We start from the raw sequence: 18,553 nt of genomic DNA on the forward strand, positions 1-18,553 counted from the left end.
TCATAACAGTGTTCCAGAATCTAGTGGAAAGCCTTCCCTGAGGAGTCGAGACAGTTCCTGGAGCGCAGTGCGGCCAAACCCTTAATAAATCCCTTCATTCTGGAGTGTGTGCAGAAACCTTTGGCCATGTAGTGAAGCTCATTATTAAACAAACTGAGAATGTCTGCTGAAAGTGCAGATTCTAAACATTCAACCAGATCTACAGTGTCTACAGATTTTATTTACCATTCTTAACATTTTTGCCATGTTTTTGTTTGTTTTTCAAAATGTTAATGTGCAGAATGTAATTCATGTAATGCATAATTCCTAAAAAAAAGTATTTAGTCAGTCACCAATTGTGCAAGTTCTCCCACTTAAAAAGATGAGAGAGGCCTGTAATTGACATCATAGGTAGACCTCAACTATGAGAGACAAAATGAGAAAAAAAATCAATGGTCAATAACAAAAGTTCATCTCAATACTTTGTTATATATCCTTTGTTGGCAATGACAGAGGTCAAATGTTTTCTGTAAGTCTTCACAAGGTTGGCACACACCGTTGCTGGTATGTTGGCCCATTCCTCCATGCAGATCTCCTCTAGAGCAGTGATGTTTTGGGGCTGTCGGCGGGCAACACAGACTTTCTACTCCCTCCAAAGGTTTTCTACGGGGTTGAGATCTGGAGACTGGCTAGGCCACTCCAGGACCTTGAAATGCTTCTTACGAAGCCACTCCTTTGTTGCCCTGGCAGTGTGCTTGGGATCATTGTCATGCTGAAAGACTCAGCCACATTTCATCTTCAATGCCCTTGCTGATGGAAGGAGGTTTGCACTCAAAATCTCACAATACATGGCCCCATTCATTCTTTCATGTACACGGACCAGTCGTCCTAGTCCCTTTGCAGAGAAACAGCCCCAAAGCATGATGTTGCCACCCCCATGCTTCACAGTTGGTATGGTGTTCTTTGGATGCAACTCAGCATTCACTCTCCTCCAAACACAACGAGTTGTGTTTGTACCAAACAGTTCTACTTTGGTTCCATCTGACCATAAGAGCTTTCCTCAATACTCTTCCGGAACATCCAAATGCTCTCTAGCAAACTTCAGACGCGCCTGGATATGTACTGGCTTAAGCAGGGGAACACGTCTGGCACTGCAAGATCTGAGTCCCTGGCGGCGTAGTGTGTTACTGACCGTAGCCTTTGATCGCCCCTGATCGAGGGAGATTAGCAGTGGTCTTGTAGGTCTCCCATTTTCTGATTATTGCTCCCACAGTAGATTTCTTCACACCAAGCTGCTTGCCTATTGCAGATTCAGTCTTCCCAGCCTGGTGCAGGTCTACAATTTTGTTTCTGGTGTTCTTCGACAGCTCTTTGGTCTTCACCATAGTGGAGTATGGAGTGTGACTGTTTGAGGTTGTGGGCAGGTGTCTTTTATACTGTTAACGAGTTCAAACAGGTGCCATTAATACAGGTAATGAGTGGAGGACAGAGAAGCCTCTTAAAGAAGAAGTTACAGGTCTGTGACAGCCAGAAATCTTGCTTGTTTGTAGGTGACCAAATACTTATTTTCCACCATTATTTGCAAATAAATTCTTAAAAAATCAGACAATGTGATTTTCAGAATTTTTTTCTCATTTTGTCTCTCATAGTTGAGGTCTACCTATGATGTCAATTACAGGCCTCTCTCATTTGTGGGAGAACTTGCACAATTGGTGACTGACTAAATACTTTTTTTCCCCACTGTATATACATATATGCAAATATTTGCATAGTTTTATACATTTCAGTTTTATGGCAAACGAGAGTAATTCCTCCAGACATCTAAGGGTTAAATGAGCACTGGCTGGATTTAAAGCGTGGTGTCTGGAGTTGTGATTATGTGACTTTCACCAGTCTGGAACATTACTGAATCACCAGTAGCTTCGATTTCTCATGTGCTCCGTCACAGCTTCTCGGAAATATTAATCGTAATCAGGGATAGACGTGAATGTGTGTCACTGTAGAATTCCGTTGTCAAGGATACTGTGATGAAATCTGTGCAGTTATATCATTTCCCAGAGTAAAATGACAGACGTGTATACGAAGTGTCCTTTTCCTTCACAAAAATGGGAGGCCTAATGTTAGTCTAGTAATATGAAGGTCATACAGTTGCTAGGAAATCAATGCTAATGGCCAGCTAATGAAAGACGGTAGCCGTGTAATGAGACTTAACAACCAGAACCACTGGCCATGAACCAGGAAAACAGGCAAAAATGCAGATAATTTCAGTATATTTAACGTATTCGTCTTAGAGATGTAAATATGAACTAAGGCTAAAGGTGGCAACCTGGGGCCGATTCACCAAAGTGGGTTTGGAAAGAAATTCTTTGTAGATATGCCCTTTTTTCTTAACTTCATGCTTATAAAAAAAAACAGTAAGATAAATTGATATTGTTAACAAACCTTCCTATTTTCCTAACTTCACAGTAGCTTCACAGTTCAGAAGCCAAGCCTCTAAAATAATTGTATAATAATCAGTTTAAATGGTTGAATTTACTGAATGTAATGTCTAACTTAACAAGATTAAACATGGATATTGTTCTTAAAGTACTATTAGTGTCTGGCTTTTGTTCACTAAAACATTTGAACTGATAAATGCCTTAGGAAAATAATTAAGACTGTCTTAAGAGAATGTCTTCTCAAGAGTTTTTGGAGAATTGCTTTTAAGGACATTCTTACAGGATACAGGAGACTTTGTCATTCATATCCCATGTGGTACATGGGGGTGGAACGAAATTGTGATCTCAAGGTCCCAGTTACACTCAAAGAGCAATATTGAATAAATAAAATAATAAAATATAAAAAGGAGAGACATTAATAGGCAAAGTAATTAAAAATCTAAAAATATAGCAGCAATATGACCACAATATATGACCAGAGTGTAGCAGCATGAATGAATAAGTAGTGGTAACATAATAATAAGTAATGGTAACATAATAACTCTGAACTTCTCAATGTTTATCTTAAGTCTTCTCAGTACAGCTTTTGTGAATCTGGCCCCTCAAGTTCAATCCAAGTTATAAAATACAAAAAATAGATCTTTTACTGAAAAGGAAGAAAAGGAAAGAATAGCACTAATGTAGAAATATACAGTGAGGTCAGAACGTCCCTCCTCAAAAATCTGGGATTTCTGTTTAAAGGTAATATGAAAGAGACCAGGATGCCCACTGATATTGAAGGTGGAGGTATTCTTTAAAGCAGTCGAGTGCACTGGCTTCAGCTCCTTTCTGTCTTTACTTTCTGAATGCATCACTCTCAAAGACCCGCAATGTGCACTTTCTCTAGGGTGTGGTAACTGAGGCGTCTCCACAGAGCGTCCCTCCCTCTTCCCAGGACGCCAGCGGTCAGCAGCAGCCTCTGTGCGTGGATGGCACCAACGATCACGCACCCACCTACTCCTACCAACCTGCTAAGTGAGACTCATCATATGTATCTACACACAGACACAAGCCAGGGATTAGACTCACATTTCAAACAGAGCTTCTAAACTAACTTAGTCCTATAAAAAGCTTTACATTCTGTGGAGAAAAGGTTCTTTTTCAGTTTCAGGTGTTACTGCTCTCTATTTGATCAGTGTCAGTATTGTTCTCAATATTTCTTTCTGTTTCGATCTCTTTCCTCCTGCAATGGCTGCTTCCTCCCCGGCTCGTGCTCTTCCTGTTCCCTCGGGCGGTCAGATAACGAGAGGAGGAGAAGGGGGTGTTTGGGTGACTGCGTTGCCTTGAGATTGGGGGACTGTGCTGGGGACGTGGAGGACGAAAGGAAAAGCTGAACAGAAAACGTTTGTGTCCACCTTTGCACAAGCACCAAAAAAAAAGAGAAGAAGAAGATTGATTTCTCAGACACCTGGACAGAGCAAGAGGAGCCTTTGAAAGCCACCATCATAGTTTAAGGAGAGGGATGTGTAGTCTTGGAGTTTGAGCTAAATGGCTATCTACAACTTTACAAGACTTTTCCTTCATGAAGTGATGAAATTCAAACAAGTACAAAGTTTTCCAGTTATTTTCTGAATGTGCAGGTAGGTTTTCAGCTACAGTGAGTTTTCTATTAGATGAGGAAGCATGTTTTTGCGAGAGAGGGCGAGAGATAGAATGAGAGAGCGAAAAAAAAAGAAGTCTTCCTCAGATTCTAAGCTACTTTTACTTTTCATTTTTTTATGAGTTAGATTTTAGTTTTCTAGAGAATATCAATGTTTTATCATCTTTGTTGCCTTAATTTTGAGAAACGTCCAAGACTTTTCCCAGTCGAACGTCTTGTTGAAAAGAAAAAAATGAAAAAGAAAAAAACAAAAACTACAAAAAACAAAAACAACAACAACAAACTGTCTGAATGGACTAAAGGAGTGCTGCGAGGCCTGGGGCAGAGTGGAAGTATGTGATAGTACCTGTACAGAGGAATGAGAGAGGTCTTGTGAAGACATTTTAAATTATCCGTGGCGACTTTGTGTTTAAAGAGAGGACAGTCAAAATATAGTGATGTGTTTAAAGAGAGTTGCATTTTTTTAGAGAAAAAAAATGAGAAAAATGTAAACCACTGCATCCTGGGAAATGCAGTTTATTGTGTAGTGCAGATCATTTTTAATGGCATTATTGTTTTTATCTGCAATATTTTTTATGAGCTTTAAGGTGTTTTCAGCCTGCTTTGCTTGTTTCATTGCGGAGAAAAAAAAATACAAAAAACTACAAAAACTAGGACAAAAAAAATATATTGGCAGCGCAAAAGTACGTAGATAGGAGCTTTTGAATTAAAATAAAGAAAATGTGTGCAAAAAGCAATAGTAATAGGAAATTGTTGACAATTTCTTTAGTCTTTCTTAGCTGTGGATCAAATGCAGCCCATGGATGGCATATTTTATACCAAAGATGAAGAAACCCCGTAGAGACAGTGGAGTAGATCGATTTCTTTTCTATTTGATATTTTTTGGCCTTGTTGTTGTAGTCTCTGTGTCTCAGAAGTATTTGTTTGACCTTGATGGCCAAACTGGTACTTTCAGTGGTTGTTGGGAGGGGTGGGGGGCTGTGGGTTTCAACTTCCTTCCAGTGCTGCAGCTTTTCTGCCAATCATTCAGACTTGGACGGAGAGTGATGGTGTGCGTTGTGCTGAGTGTGGTATCTCCCCAGCAGATGGCATCAGAGAAGCTGCAGAAGGAATTTCCTCTCAGCTCAGCTTGAGGACATTGTATATCTCTGTTACGGCAGCCCCAGCTCACGGACTTTCGTGCTTTCAGTCTTGCGTATTCTGCATGGGTTTCTTAAGCGACAAGGAAATCTCCTGCATCCCCAGTGTGGCTAACTAACACGTCATAGCCTTTACCAAAGTAGGATGTACTCACTTGTGTGTATTTAAACTCTCTGCAGATAGCTACCTCAATTTCAAGCTATTCCAACCACGAGGAAACGGGATACGGAAGAGGTTTAGAATCACCAACTGTTGTTTTTAAACTACTTGAGAGTTTTGCTTTGGCCCAGTGGGGAAGACCATATGTATGCGGTATGTAGGCGATGCCCTGAAGCAAATGTCCCAATATAAACCTCTGTAAAATATAGTTAAAAGCCCACCCGCCTAATGTGCTTCCGCTGTGGCCCGGGGGGTTGTGAGTTTGAATCCTCAGCAAAGCCGCTTTGCCATCAGCGGCCAGAGTCAGAGAGAGTACAATTGGCTGTAGATGGCACTCACTCCACTCATCATGTGTAAGTGAGGTAGGCCAGCACAGGCATCTATTAGCTGGTGTGATGAAGCTGGGGACCTGCCGCTTTCCTCTGCCTGCTGATGCTGCATCAGCGATAGTTCGAAAACGTTGAAAAGTCCTTACCCTCCTAGTGTCAGGAGCATTGCTAGTGCTAGGGGGGAGTTAAAACGGGTGGGTTAATTGGCAGTACCAAATTTTATGAAAGAAAAGAAAAGAAAAAAAAAGCCCACCCATCACTGGCAACATTTATTTGAGCAACATCATAAACTCACGATGCAAAAGTGGCATAAAAGGGTTGTGTGTCAGTGTGGAAACAGGTGATTACTCCAGTCCAGTGCCTTGTTACAAAGCAATGAAGAGCTGAATCTGCAAACCAGAGAAAGACATACTTGACATTACTGTACTTTATTCCGCCCATCCTTATTGATCATACATACATCAGCTACCACAGGTCAGTCGCTCTTCATCTGAGAAGATAGTAAAGGCTTGGCTGTCAGTCTTAAGTTAATATTATAAGGAAAAGATCGGATGATTTGATCACACTAATTTTTTGCTCTACAAGGAGTTTAAATACACATAGTGACATTTAGGTGGACATTCTTTTGGCGCTACTCGTTCCTTTATTCACGGTTTCACAGTCAGTGTTATTTCCAAGGTTCTTCTGAAGTACCTTTGGAGTGACATCCTCATAACTCTTCATTAAGATGGAAAAACTCCTTTTTTTCTCTTCTCTAAATTAAAGGAAGCTATTTCTGTTCCCAACATATTTTCTACTAGTCATGTAACATTTTTCTGAATCCAGGCTCTGAGATGTTTGCTAGATTCTCTCAGTCCTGGTGGTTCGTCTGTGCACGTTGTCCAGAGCGTTTTATTTGAAGCTCGTCTCTCATTGTCTCTTCACAGAGGGGATCTCTGGGTGCTAAACAGTCCTGCTCCTCAGCATGCACTGGGTAACATGGTGACGAGTCAGCCGCTAGGGGTCAGAGTTAACGGCAATGCCGGTTGACTTGTAGTGACGAGAGTCTTCTGTGTGTTCTCCCCTTTTCGATGTTGCTAAAGCAAACGACTAGTTGCTGATTGAGATTGAGACAATACAGTACCACAGAGTGATGAGACCATCGATATATTGCCATTCAGTGACCTGAAAAAAATTGTTGTATTTGGGGTTGGGATGCGGGATGCGGGATGCGGGGGGGGGGGGGGGGTGGACTTTGTGAGGGGTGATTAATATGAATTCCTTTCTACCATGCGTCTCGGCGAGGATATGTAGGCTACATTGTAACGTCTCATCGGTGACAGGACTACACTAAGCATAGCTCTGTTACAATGCAGAGGCCAGACTAGCTACACGTTTTACACATTACTTGGATTAAAAAAAAAAAAAAAAACGAAACTTGGTCTTTAGCTGAAAGTTTTGTTTCTTTTTTTTCTACTGCCTTTCTGGAGAGTTCATTTTATCATGTAATTGCTGCTATCAAGCATTCAGTATTGGAGGGCCACAGTGGCACATGGAAAGAGATTACATGACTGCTGCTTTCTCAAAACCATAAGGAACAGGTGTTAAGAGGTGTCCAGCAGCTTCACGTGTGCACCTTTCAGAGTACATTTCTATGCTATAAAGGGTCCTAACGCCTCTTGCATTGCAGTTCTAGACATGGCAGATATGGTAGGGAGCTGCTTGAAACTGTAAAACGCAGTTCTCATTCTGCCGTGCTGCAGCCTGCAGTTAGTGTACTGTACTCTTCCGTTCCTAATGGGGTTCCCACACTGTAAAAGCCAACAGTAAGCCAACTTAAATAATTCACACACTTCTACAAAGCTCAGAAGGACATCCTATTCTTGGAGCTAACGATTTCAAATAATCGTTCATTTGAGTGAGCTCATTGCTGGCTTTTGCTGTGCACTTGGTGATGAGGCCTGTTCCTCTTTTGTAACACACTGCACATTTCATAGGATGTTAGGATGGAGTCTCACATTGTGTCTTCAGATCTGATCGACTGTCACAGATAATCATTTAGTAAGAATGTTCATTGACCTATCAAAGACCTCCGGCTTTAGCAATGGGAGGGTCATGTAGTGTCAGCATGGAAAAAAAAATAAACATAAAAAAATGTTCTACCAAATTCAGCCAAAACAACAAAACCTCTATAAGAAATTAACTTATTGACAGAGGAAATAGAAGACTATTTATGAAATTCTTTTTATTTCTACAAGTGTTGTTGAAAGGATTACGAAAGTGAAAACAGTTCTAGGATGCTATTTTTTTTTTTATTTGCTGCACATTCATGCCTCCCGTGTGTTCGAGTCGTGATCCTGAGAGTTTCTGTAAATCAGTGGATGTCGAGTTTAAACTTCTGTTTTATTATTTTACTTTCAATGAAGCTTTCAATAAAAAAGGTCAAAATAACACCATGTTTTCTAGACTGTTTTTATTGTTTTTATTTCATACATGACTGTCTGAGCTCCCTGATCCCCGTTTACACCTGTTCACTTCATGCATCTTGAGTATCAGGATTTTATCTGGGTTAGGCCAACCCACAGATCACTCAAACCACTTCAGGAGGTGATCGGAGTTGCATTTAAACCATGTTATTCGACGGATTCGGCATTCGACAGCCAAACCCCTCCCAGTACAACCGAAGCACCAGTAATAATTGCTGTGCGTCGATGAAATTAGCATATTCCATCCTAACACACCAATCACCTTTCAGTCTGACTAACCAGAGACATATTAATAACTACCAAGTGTGAACTTGTAGCTAATATATGATAAAGATACAGTCCAGATACTAGTCACATAAAGTGACCAGGTGTAGACGGGGTGCTGTATAAGATAAGAAATAACCTATTATACCTTTCACCTGTGTATGACATCCCAAATAGTGCTTAAAAAGTATTTCTGTAAGGCAGTCCTTAGCTCTTCAAGGGTGAACCATGACCTGAAAGAACCATTTGGATGCTTATATGGTTCTTCATACCTTTAACCACTTTTATAGATAATTCTGTATAGCACCAAAGAGTTACCATATCAAAGTCAAAGAACCCTTTTTCAGTCCTAGAATGCTTTGCTTAGAGTAAAATCTAGAATACGTACAGTGGTATACTGTAGTAATACTTTCACGTGTGTCTGAAATCTCTATTAGAGTGATATTAGGTAGAACTGAATACTTGAATGCTTATTTGACTGGTTGAAGTGTTTTTTGCATTGGTTGAAGTTCTTTTATAGATGCTTCTATATAGGCACAATAGGGATCCATCATCATTACTCTAATACCCTTTTTCAGTACTATATAGAACCATTTTTGCAAAGCATGTCATCTGTACTGCTTACTGTAGTGTCCTAAAGTAAACTATAGTGTTTTATAAGAGGATATTCCAGTGCAGTGGAAGTGATTAATAGGTGTTGAGTTGAAGCCAGTGAGAACGTTCAATAGCAGGAACGTCTGCATGTAATTTCACTAGGAGACCAGTGGAGGGGACCATAGATGCAGAAATTTGGAATGCTTTGAATTTGCTGGATATGCACACATACAGTATAGAGGCCCAGAGAGAGAGAGAGAGAGAGAGAGAGCGTAATGGAGAATGGAGCTAGTGTACACGGACATTGCTGCAACTATACAGTACAGAATTCTTATGAACACAGATATGTGCAGCACTATGAGGATACAATACAGCATTTCACATTTAATATACACAAACGGTTGAGAAAAATGGTATACTGGGCTCACATTTAATCTACTGTTTGTATGTAGTTCAGGCATGTTTGTATGTAGCTATACACTGGTTGATGTTTACAGGATTTCTACAAGTGGTTTAAATCCATTTGTCTGTGCACAGCAAAAACAAAAATGAATGATTGAATCAAATGTACTTTTAATATTACAATGTTAGTAATAAATAAGCACATTATTTGACAGATTTGAAATGCCTTCTTAACCCTCTGTTTAAACCACCACACTCTCAAACACCCAGCCACAGTGCAGTACAGTTTTCAGTGCTGAATTAATTCGAGGTTCTGCTCACACAAGTAGGTGTTAATCGGGCACTGCATTAGCAATGTTGCCGTCAGCATTTTGGAGGTAAATTTGAGGAGGAGCATTATAAGGATTTAAGGATTAAAGGAAGCATATGAACACGGGTTGTTTTAAGCATGAAAGTAGGCAAGCGCTCGATAAATGCAGTACCTGCAGTTATTTCAGTATGAATAAGGCACAATCATCAAACACCAGGAATATATGCTAGGAATTGGCAGAACAGCTGTGTCTGCTAAAGTTTTTCCCTTCTCCAGTGCTCAAACAACACTTAGCCAATACGTCAGTTTTGGTTCTGCTTACATACTGTCGCTGGCATGCAAAACCCTTGTATCAGAATGTACCCGAAAAAAACTGCTTCACTTGTAATGAAAGTCAGTGTGAAGTCATTCTGAAAACAGCAAAAATGGGGATTCAAGATTTGGTACGACAGCCACAATATGTGCACTATATGTCCACATGTTTGTGGACAACCCTTTTAATGAATGCATTCACCTACTGTAAGTTGCAACCATTGCTCATATAACTGTGCAAATACACACACACATACACACACAGCTTGTCTTGTCCCTGTGGAGAGGTATTGCCAATAAAGTGACTAAGTCTGACCACATTGGCACAAGGTCTAATGCCAGACATGGGCTAGAGTGGTATAAAGCCCCCCAGCATTGAGCTGTGGAGCAGTGGAACTGTGTTCTCTGGAACGATGATGTTTCATCCAATATTTTTGAAAAGAGTTAGGGGTGGGGTGGTGACCATTCAACTTTCTAACCTCTTTTTGATTTCAGAAGAAACAATGAATGAGCAGGTGTCCAGATACTTTTGTCCATTTAGTGTAGTTGCATCCCCTTGTGAAACCTTGTGAAACTCGCTAATTTGTCACCCAAACTGGCAGTGGTATATATCATCATGTTGTCCACTTCTACATGGAGTACACTGCAGTATGTAGAAGTATAGAGTGTACAGAGACCGAAAGAAAGAAAGGACACTCCAATGGAAAGAATGAGAGGTCAGTGAACCCTGCCCCATGGTACAGTGGCCACTGACCTTCCACGCCTGGCCTCCTCCTACTCATCCAAGACGGATCGATAGAGAGATTGTTCTTCCACACAAGTGGCTGTTTCAGGCCTGCTGCTGACCTTTGTCCTTTTCTCCCTACGTTCAAACCCTGTCAACCCTCCCCGCCCTGCGCATACAATACTCATCTTCATATCTGACATTTGGAGCAGCGAAGGAGAGAGCCAGACACATTTTTCTCCTTACAGTAGAGGATCTGTTCTCCATTCCAGAAGATCTATTTTTTAAAAGAAACCTCTGCCGACAGTCTACACATTCCCTTATTTGGTTTATTTGCAGAAGTGTTAATGCCTGGGGCACACACACATTACCCCGTTGATCAGCATACCTCACGTCTTCCTAAATACATGGACATCTTGCTAGCTCTTACTTTTTAATGAGGCTCGCTCAAAGAGAGAGCAGAGTAGTGCTGTGCTCTGGTATGTGTGCTATGACTGTATACACTACACTCTTGTTGACATGTGGAGCATATGTCCCACATAAATCACACGGCAACTCAGCTTCCTTTATCAAATGACTGCCTATCATAGCTGCCTTTAGCACACTTTCCAGCATCTTGCCTTCCCCCAGTTTCCTGAGGCTCACTTGTTCTTTTCCCATTGGCTGTGATGATCTCTCTGCTGCAAGGAATCCATGGGAAATCTTTGTAAATTACAGGAGTGCAAGTCAAAGGCACAATAAGCTCGTCTAAGTGGACCCATTCAAAGGATCACAACAGGAAAGGCAGGATATGGTGTGAGATGATGAGATCACCACATGTAAAGATTCAGGAGCACCTAAACGGCAGCTGCTAGCCGTTTGAACTTGACTCAGTCGATACTGAGCTAAGATCTGAGCGTAGAATGTCCACATGCACAATTTCTAACGTAACTTTTTGCCGAATTTGAGAAACACAAAAATGAGCTCTAACCCAAAGTCAGAATTGATTGCACTTACCTGTCCTGACATACTTAGTGAAGTCTCTGAAGGAAAGGGAGGTGTACCTGTCTATCAGTCAGGTGTGCTTGCCAAAGGAATTATCCCTTCCCTATATGTAGCATTTTTGATGCTTTTGTTTTCACTCCACTATGAGCTTAGTCTTTTTCCACTTAGTCCTAGTAGTGGCTTCGAAGCCTGCCTAGATTCATTGGGCCCTCTGGACAAGGCACTAGTCCATAGCAGGGTACCACACACATACGTGCACACACACACTCAATCACTTATGTCTAGGGACAATTTAGCATTGCCAATTCACCTACCATGTGTGTTTTTGAGAGGTGAGAGGAAACCGGAGCACCCGTAGGAAACCCACACAGACACTGGAAGAACACGCCAAACTCCTAACAGAGGATTAAGCCCACAATTCCAAGCCCCTAGAGCTGTGCAGCATGCACACTACCTGCGGTGCAACAGTTCCACCCTACTACAAGTAAAATATCCTGCTTCTTATCCCACTGCTTTCTGCATGGATTATGGGTTTAACTGATAAATGTCAGCTGAAAGTATGTGTTTTTAAATGTACATGCAAACTGAAGCTAATTATTATAGTGCATATCTCACTCATGCTTGGCCCACACTACAGGATAGTCTGCCTGATTTTGAGGCCGATTTGCACCTCCCGACAATCGCAAAAAGGTCTCTCGATGTTAGCCGCCCCGATCGTGAATCGTAAACGTGAAGCACAATGTCTGAAAGACCATCAACCAGTGAAAGCTGAGCTGAGCCAAACTTTCTTAAATACAGTCAACAGGGCTCTCACATTCTACAAAGCAAGCCTAAGGCCAATACGCACATACATACATTTATTTGTTGTGTGCATACATGAGGGGAGCAAATACAAATGATCACTGGTGCACCAAAATAAAACAAGAACTTCTTATTTTTAATATGAATATTGAATATTGAATATTTTTTTGAGCTAGAACCAGCTTTCTCTTCAGTGGTCCCAGCCATAGCATTGCCTTTTCAAACCCACCAGCAGCACACCCAATTTTATCAATGTTAACAAAAGCAGATAGGATGATAAGCTACAAATAATCATAATTGATGAACACCTCAATATACACAAAAAGTGTTACTTTATTAGTATTGCTTTATTAATCAGTCCTTTCTTTTATTCTAACACGTGTTGTTTGAGCGTGTTCATTCTTACTGTCCAGATTCATGTTTTTTAAATGCACAGATGTACAAGGTGCTACATTACAGTTTTTTTGTTTTTCCTTTCCTTCTTGGCTGTTTGTGTGTGATGTAGCAGTTACAGAGAAAGTGCTGTGAGGGTTTGAGGTTCAGAGCCGTCGGTTTTGTCTTTTGTTCTATATATAATCTAATGTATAATCTAAAGCTTTGGTGTTTCGATTAGGGCAGATCGTGTGGTGTGGGGATTTTAACGACTAACAACAAAAGGACAGAGAAATGTCACTGTCAAGCTGTCACTATGTGTGAGGCCGCTAACGTTTTCAACATCAGTTAATCCTCATCCCTAAATACTAAAAGTACAATCATAGCTTAGCATCTGTCACTCAGACCAGGTACCTCTGACACACTTTTTGTTCCCAGTATTTTCCTTCATTAATAATATATTACTGCATACATCAGGTATTGCTTACTTACTATAATGGATAACATAGTTTACACATTTGACCAGCACCACCATATTTAAATGTTGAAACTGATGTTTTAGGCTGCTATCTCAGCCAGGCTTCCCTTGGAATAGAGATCATTGTGTCGCAACAGGACCGACCTGGTTAAATAAAGACTAAATAAAATTAAAAAATAATAATATACACACACATCAAGCCTGTATTCATACACACAAAACTACGATATTAGTAACAACACTAACAGTACTAACCTTCACAGTTATGACAAGGTCTTAAGTAGCAGTATCACTGTTAAAAAGTGTGAGTTCCTCAAAGGTATTTTTAGAGGTTCTTCAATTTGAAACTTTGGCAGAACCTTCAAGAAAATGTTTTAGGGTTCCTAAAAGTACCTTCAGGAACTGTCCATAAAGCCAATTCTTCTTTTTCTTAAAGGTTCCTTCACAGTTTAAAATTGAAGAACGCCAATGGTTTCTTGAGGAATATACTTTTAACAGTATACATCAGCCATCATATTGTAAGAATTTATGGAAAATTGGAGGACGGCATAAAAGTGTTTTTTTTTTTTTTAGTTTTTATGATACAGAATCTTTTTAGACGGGACATATGAGTTCCTTTAGTCACACCGACTAATAAACCTAATGTTAGCTTTCAGAATTTCCCCATCTGCTAATACCACTGACACTTTAAGAATTGAACAATATGCAATATGCTGTTTTTTTATTAAAAGCAACAGTTTCTACTTCCACAGGCCTTAACAGAAATTCTTTATCAAAAAGAAATGAGATGAACTATTAAATCACAATAACTCCTAACATTAGTTACTCTTAATACTTAACTGCATTTAAAGCAAATACACTGATATTTTACCTTAAGTACAGGATTTGGAGTCTACACTATATGTCCAATAGTTTACAGACACCTCTTCTAACTAGTGTTTTTAGCTGCTTTAAGGTGTACTCACTGCTGTCGAAGCCATTTCAGTTGCACACACACTTGTATAATCTCCATTGAAAAGCAGTAGGATGCCAGTAGAATGGGATGCTCTGGAGCAGCTGCACATGAGCCTGAGATCATCATGCCCAACGCCAAGCATCAGTCAGCATTAGGTTGTGGAGAGGTGAAACTGTTTGAACATTTGTGATCCAGAAGTAATGATTCAACATTAGTACCTAACCTCACTAAAGTCTTTATGGCTAAATGCAATCAAATCCTCGCACAGCAGTGTTCCAACATCTAGAGTTCAGCCTTCCCAGAAGACTAGATGTTGTTAACTCCATGTTAATATCCTTGATTTCAGAAGAAGCACTGGATGAACAGACGTTTACAAATTTTTAGACCTACAGTGTACATAATTGTTCTAATGGATCTCATGGCCTATGCCTAAGGTAAAACACTGCCCAGGCCAAGAGTCATTTCTTATGAGGCGTTTTGAGTTGAATACATCTGTTCTTTTGATTAATCCAGTTCTTCACCTTCTGAAGCCTTTATAGTGGAACAGACAGCAGGCCAAAAGGCTGACGGGCCAAGCTCCTATAAGAGAGAGCTCAGCCTACAAGAGCTGTGAAGAGCTCTGAGGAGCTGGCTGTGGAAGGCAGTGCAGTAATTTCTTTAGGCCCGAGCCAGTGAGCCAGCAGAGAGTGTGAGGGGGAGACTGGCAGCCTTGCCCGAGCGCCTCGCCAGCTGGCCGGGCTGTTTCTACGATTACCTGTGGACCAGAGACTTGGGAAAGTCTTGGAAACCTGGGGGAATGTTTCTATGGTAACCTACTGAATTGTGAGCGACCTCGGCTGGTCTCCTGGACCAACTCAATGAAGCCCAGCAGTTGTATTGTCTCTGGTTTCTGGCATGTAGCAAATGATGAGAAAGCATGGAGGAAAAACAGCCATAAAGGCCAAGATGTCTCTGTTAATTTTCCATATGTCTCAATGAGCCTGAGCAACTCTGTTCCTAATCAGTTTGAATGGGTTTCTCTCTCTTTTTCTCTCTCTCACTCCATCTGTGTGTGTGTGTGTGTGTGTGTGTGTGTGTGTGTGTATGTGAATAAATACACCAATCAACCATAACAATAACACCACCTGCCCAACATTGGTGGTTGTGCCACCACAACAGATCAGAGCATTCAAGGCATGGACTGCACAAGACCTTTGGAGGCGCCCTGTGGTACCTGGCACCAAGATGTTGGCAGCAGATCCTTTAGGTCCTGTAATGTGTGAGGTGGGGCCTCTATGGATCACATCAGTGCGACTTGCCCATGACCCTGGCAATGGTTCACTGGTTGTCCTTTCTTGGACCACTTTGGGTAGGTACTGACCATTGCATATCGGGAACCTTCACAGTTTATCAAAGTGACTCAGATTCTTATGCTTGCTCATTTTCCCTGCTGTTAACACCCATCAGCTTCAATAACGGACTGTTCACTTGCTGCATAATATATCCCAACCCTTGACAGATGCCTGATAATCCCAACCCTTGACAGATGCCTGATAATAATAGTTTTTCACTTTACCTAATGTTATGTACCAGCTGTAGCAAGAGCTATCTGTGGGTCCCTTCATGACATTTTAGGATTGCTTATTATTTTAAACATTAATTATTATTAAAAGCTATTTTCTCACTTATATGTATTTAGTCAATCTCAAAATATTGTCAAAATGAAGATCATATGTTCAAATGTAACTAGTCAATGGAAAAAACAACAACAAAGATTTCCATGGGGGTGTCCTAAATAGTCACATGACTGTCTATCTGCAGCTTTGTTTTGGAAAAAGTAAGCTTTAATTTTGGTTCCTGAGATCAACGAGTCCAGCCCACACAGATAGCAATATGAACTTGTGTATGTATGTATGAAAGTATTACTACGGTTGTTAGGACCACGTGCCCTGGTATTCACTTTTAATGTAAACGACTAAATACAGAAACAATGGTCAGAATAAACGTGTGGGTAAAGTATATTATATGTTCAGTATGAAAATTGCTGAAGCCCTTATTTAACCAAAACCTCCCACATACTCCTTCATAGAGCCTCATTTGAGTGTATGTGAAGTCAGTGTAAGAGTATTTGGATGCTTGCTGTGTTTCCATTAGAGGGAGACTGGAGGTGAGTAGGTGAGTTAGACCTCCCACTAGTCGGACCCTCTGCATTCTTCACTCGGCCCAGCCAAACCCACCGCTGGGCTGAACAGTGGGAAGTGCACAGGCCTTTGGTAGGATGGTGATGAATTTCCATTTCACATGGACTTGGATTTTTTGTTCTTTTCAGGAGTTCATTAAGGTTTATCTCTCTCTCTCTCACACACACACACACACACACACACACACACACACACACACACACACACACACACCCATCAGACACACAAATATCTGCCATGCACTGACATCCTCTTTTCTCTGTCTCTTTCTCTTTTCCTGCTGTTTCCTCTCTCTCTCTCTCTCTCGCTCTCGCTCTCTCTCTCTTTCCCTCTGATATTTCCCTGGAATGTGGAACTTTATGCAGACGCTCATATTTTTTTTCCCTCATGTTTCCATGCTCTCTCTCCAGATATGGCTAGCTTAACGGAGGCTCAGATGGCTGCAGCCGTTGCTATGACTCCAGCCCTGACAACAGGCATAAACAGTGGCGCTGTGTGTACGTGTGTGTGTGTGTGTAGTGTGTGGTGAGTAGGCGCGGAGCTGTGTATTGACACAGGCAGAGGAGAAGGGCATTCCGCTGACTCCCACTCAGTAGAAGAGAGAGGATTTTATGCCTCTCCAATAAGAAGGAAGCTTTGCTGCGGATATTATAATATATATATATATATAAATATATATTGGTAGAAATATAATAGTGGCCAATATTTTTTAAATTTTTAAAAAAATATTTTAAATTTGCATTTAAGGCATTTATCTTCCTAAATCTCATCTGTTGTTTAAGAAAGAAGTACTGAAAACCTCACACATGCTTCAGCACCTAACTAGTGTGTTTTGAGTCAACTGGTTTTTCAGATGATAGAGGACCACATGCTACAGCAGATAGAGACTCCTTTAAAAACACTGGGGTATTCCATGAAGGTCACTCTTCTGAGGATCCTCCATTTTTTTTTTCCTAAGGAACCCTTTCGCAAGTCCAACCCCAGGTCTTTCAGCTCTTTATATCAAGGGGGGAGGGGGGATGTATTTCCCATGTGGACCATCGTAGAGGAGGCTGTGAGTGTTCAGGATCAGAGCTGTACAGAGAGAGGAGATGAGAGAGTTATAGCTCTTCTCTGGACTCTGTTTGTTTTCTCACAGAATAGTATGGGACGGCTTGCGCCATTGCCTCATCCTTGGATTTGAACTCCACACGGCTCGTCACAGCAGTGTGTACTTGTGCGTGTGAGTGTGTGTGTGCAGAGTTGCTGGAACATTCCATTGGCACTGGCAGCGTATTAACTATTTTCTGTGTAATAGTCCTGGGGGAGGGTGATGTTTGAGGAGTGTGGTAATGAGCTAATTAAATGGAATGTTAACTTAAGCCCACTGATAGGCCAGAGACCAGTAGAAGCCTGCTGATTAATGCAGACTGGTGCCAGATTTGCCCAATATTAACCCAACCTAGTCGAAAGTGTGTTGGGAAAGAGCCATCGGCATTTGTTTTCTACGCAAGTTAGGCGTCAGTGTGAAGGTGAACTGCTGTGATCTGCGGTGTGCTCACGGTTAAATGTCCCGTATCATGGAAAGCCTAATTACCCCCACATTGTTGTAGTTAAATGGTTTGAGGGCACTGTGTGCACTAGACATTCTAAGAGGTTTACCACCCCATGCTACCTCCCCAGGTCACCCATATTTGGAAACTAAGCTGTAAAATGAAAAATCACAAAACCCAATGCATTTCCATGCCTATGCCTATTCTGCCTATTTGGTTAAGTCTGCCAAATCATATAAGGAATGTTTCAACCTGGGATGCTTTTTGGACAAGGCACAACGCAGAACAGCCAATAAGAACACAAAGTACATTTACATATGAGTTTTAAAGCCATAGTTACCAACGTCCTGTTAATTAAGACATTAATAGAGAAAAAAATGTAAATGTAAAAATGTAGACTACATAAAAAATGTAGACTATGGTCACTTTAATGGAGGTAAAGCTTTATCTTATATAGAGAAAACCTTCGAAAACTTTTTTCCACGTCTTTTTTACT

At 40.9% G+C, this 18,553-nt stretch overlaps 1 protein-coding gene across 1 annotated transcript in view; it reads left to right on the forward strand.

Annotated features, from left to right (window-relative positions):
- rbms3 (RNA binding motif, single stranded interacting protein) overlaps positions 1–6,887 on the forward strand; it is a 165,238-nt gene extending 158,351 nt beyond the window's left edge. Inside the window, exons 13-14 of the mRNA XM_072679848.1 lie at positions 3,304–3,431; positions 3,696–6,887. Coding sequence (XP_072535949.1) covers positions 3,304–3,431; positions 3,696–3,699 — 132 coding nt within the window. The 3' untranslated portion in view covers positions 3,700–6,887. The remainder of the gene's footprint in view (positions 1–3,303; positions 3,432–3,695) is intronic.
- The last annotated feature ends 11,666 nt before the right edge of the window (positions 6,888–18,553 follow it).

Source organism: Salminus brasiliensis, chromosome 5 (assembly GCF_030463535.1).
Source record: "Salminus brasiliensis chromosome 5, fSalBra1.hap2, whole genome shotgun sequence".
NCBI lineage: Eukaryota > Metazoa > Chordata > Actinopteri > Characiformes > Bryconidae > Salminus > Salminus brasiliensis.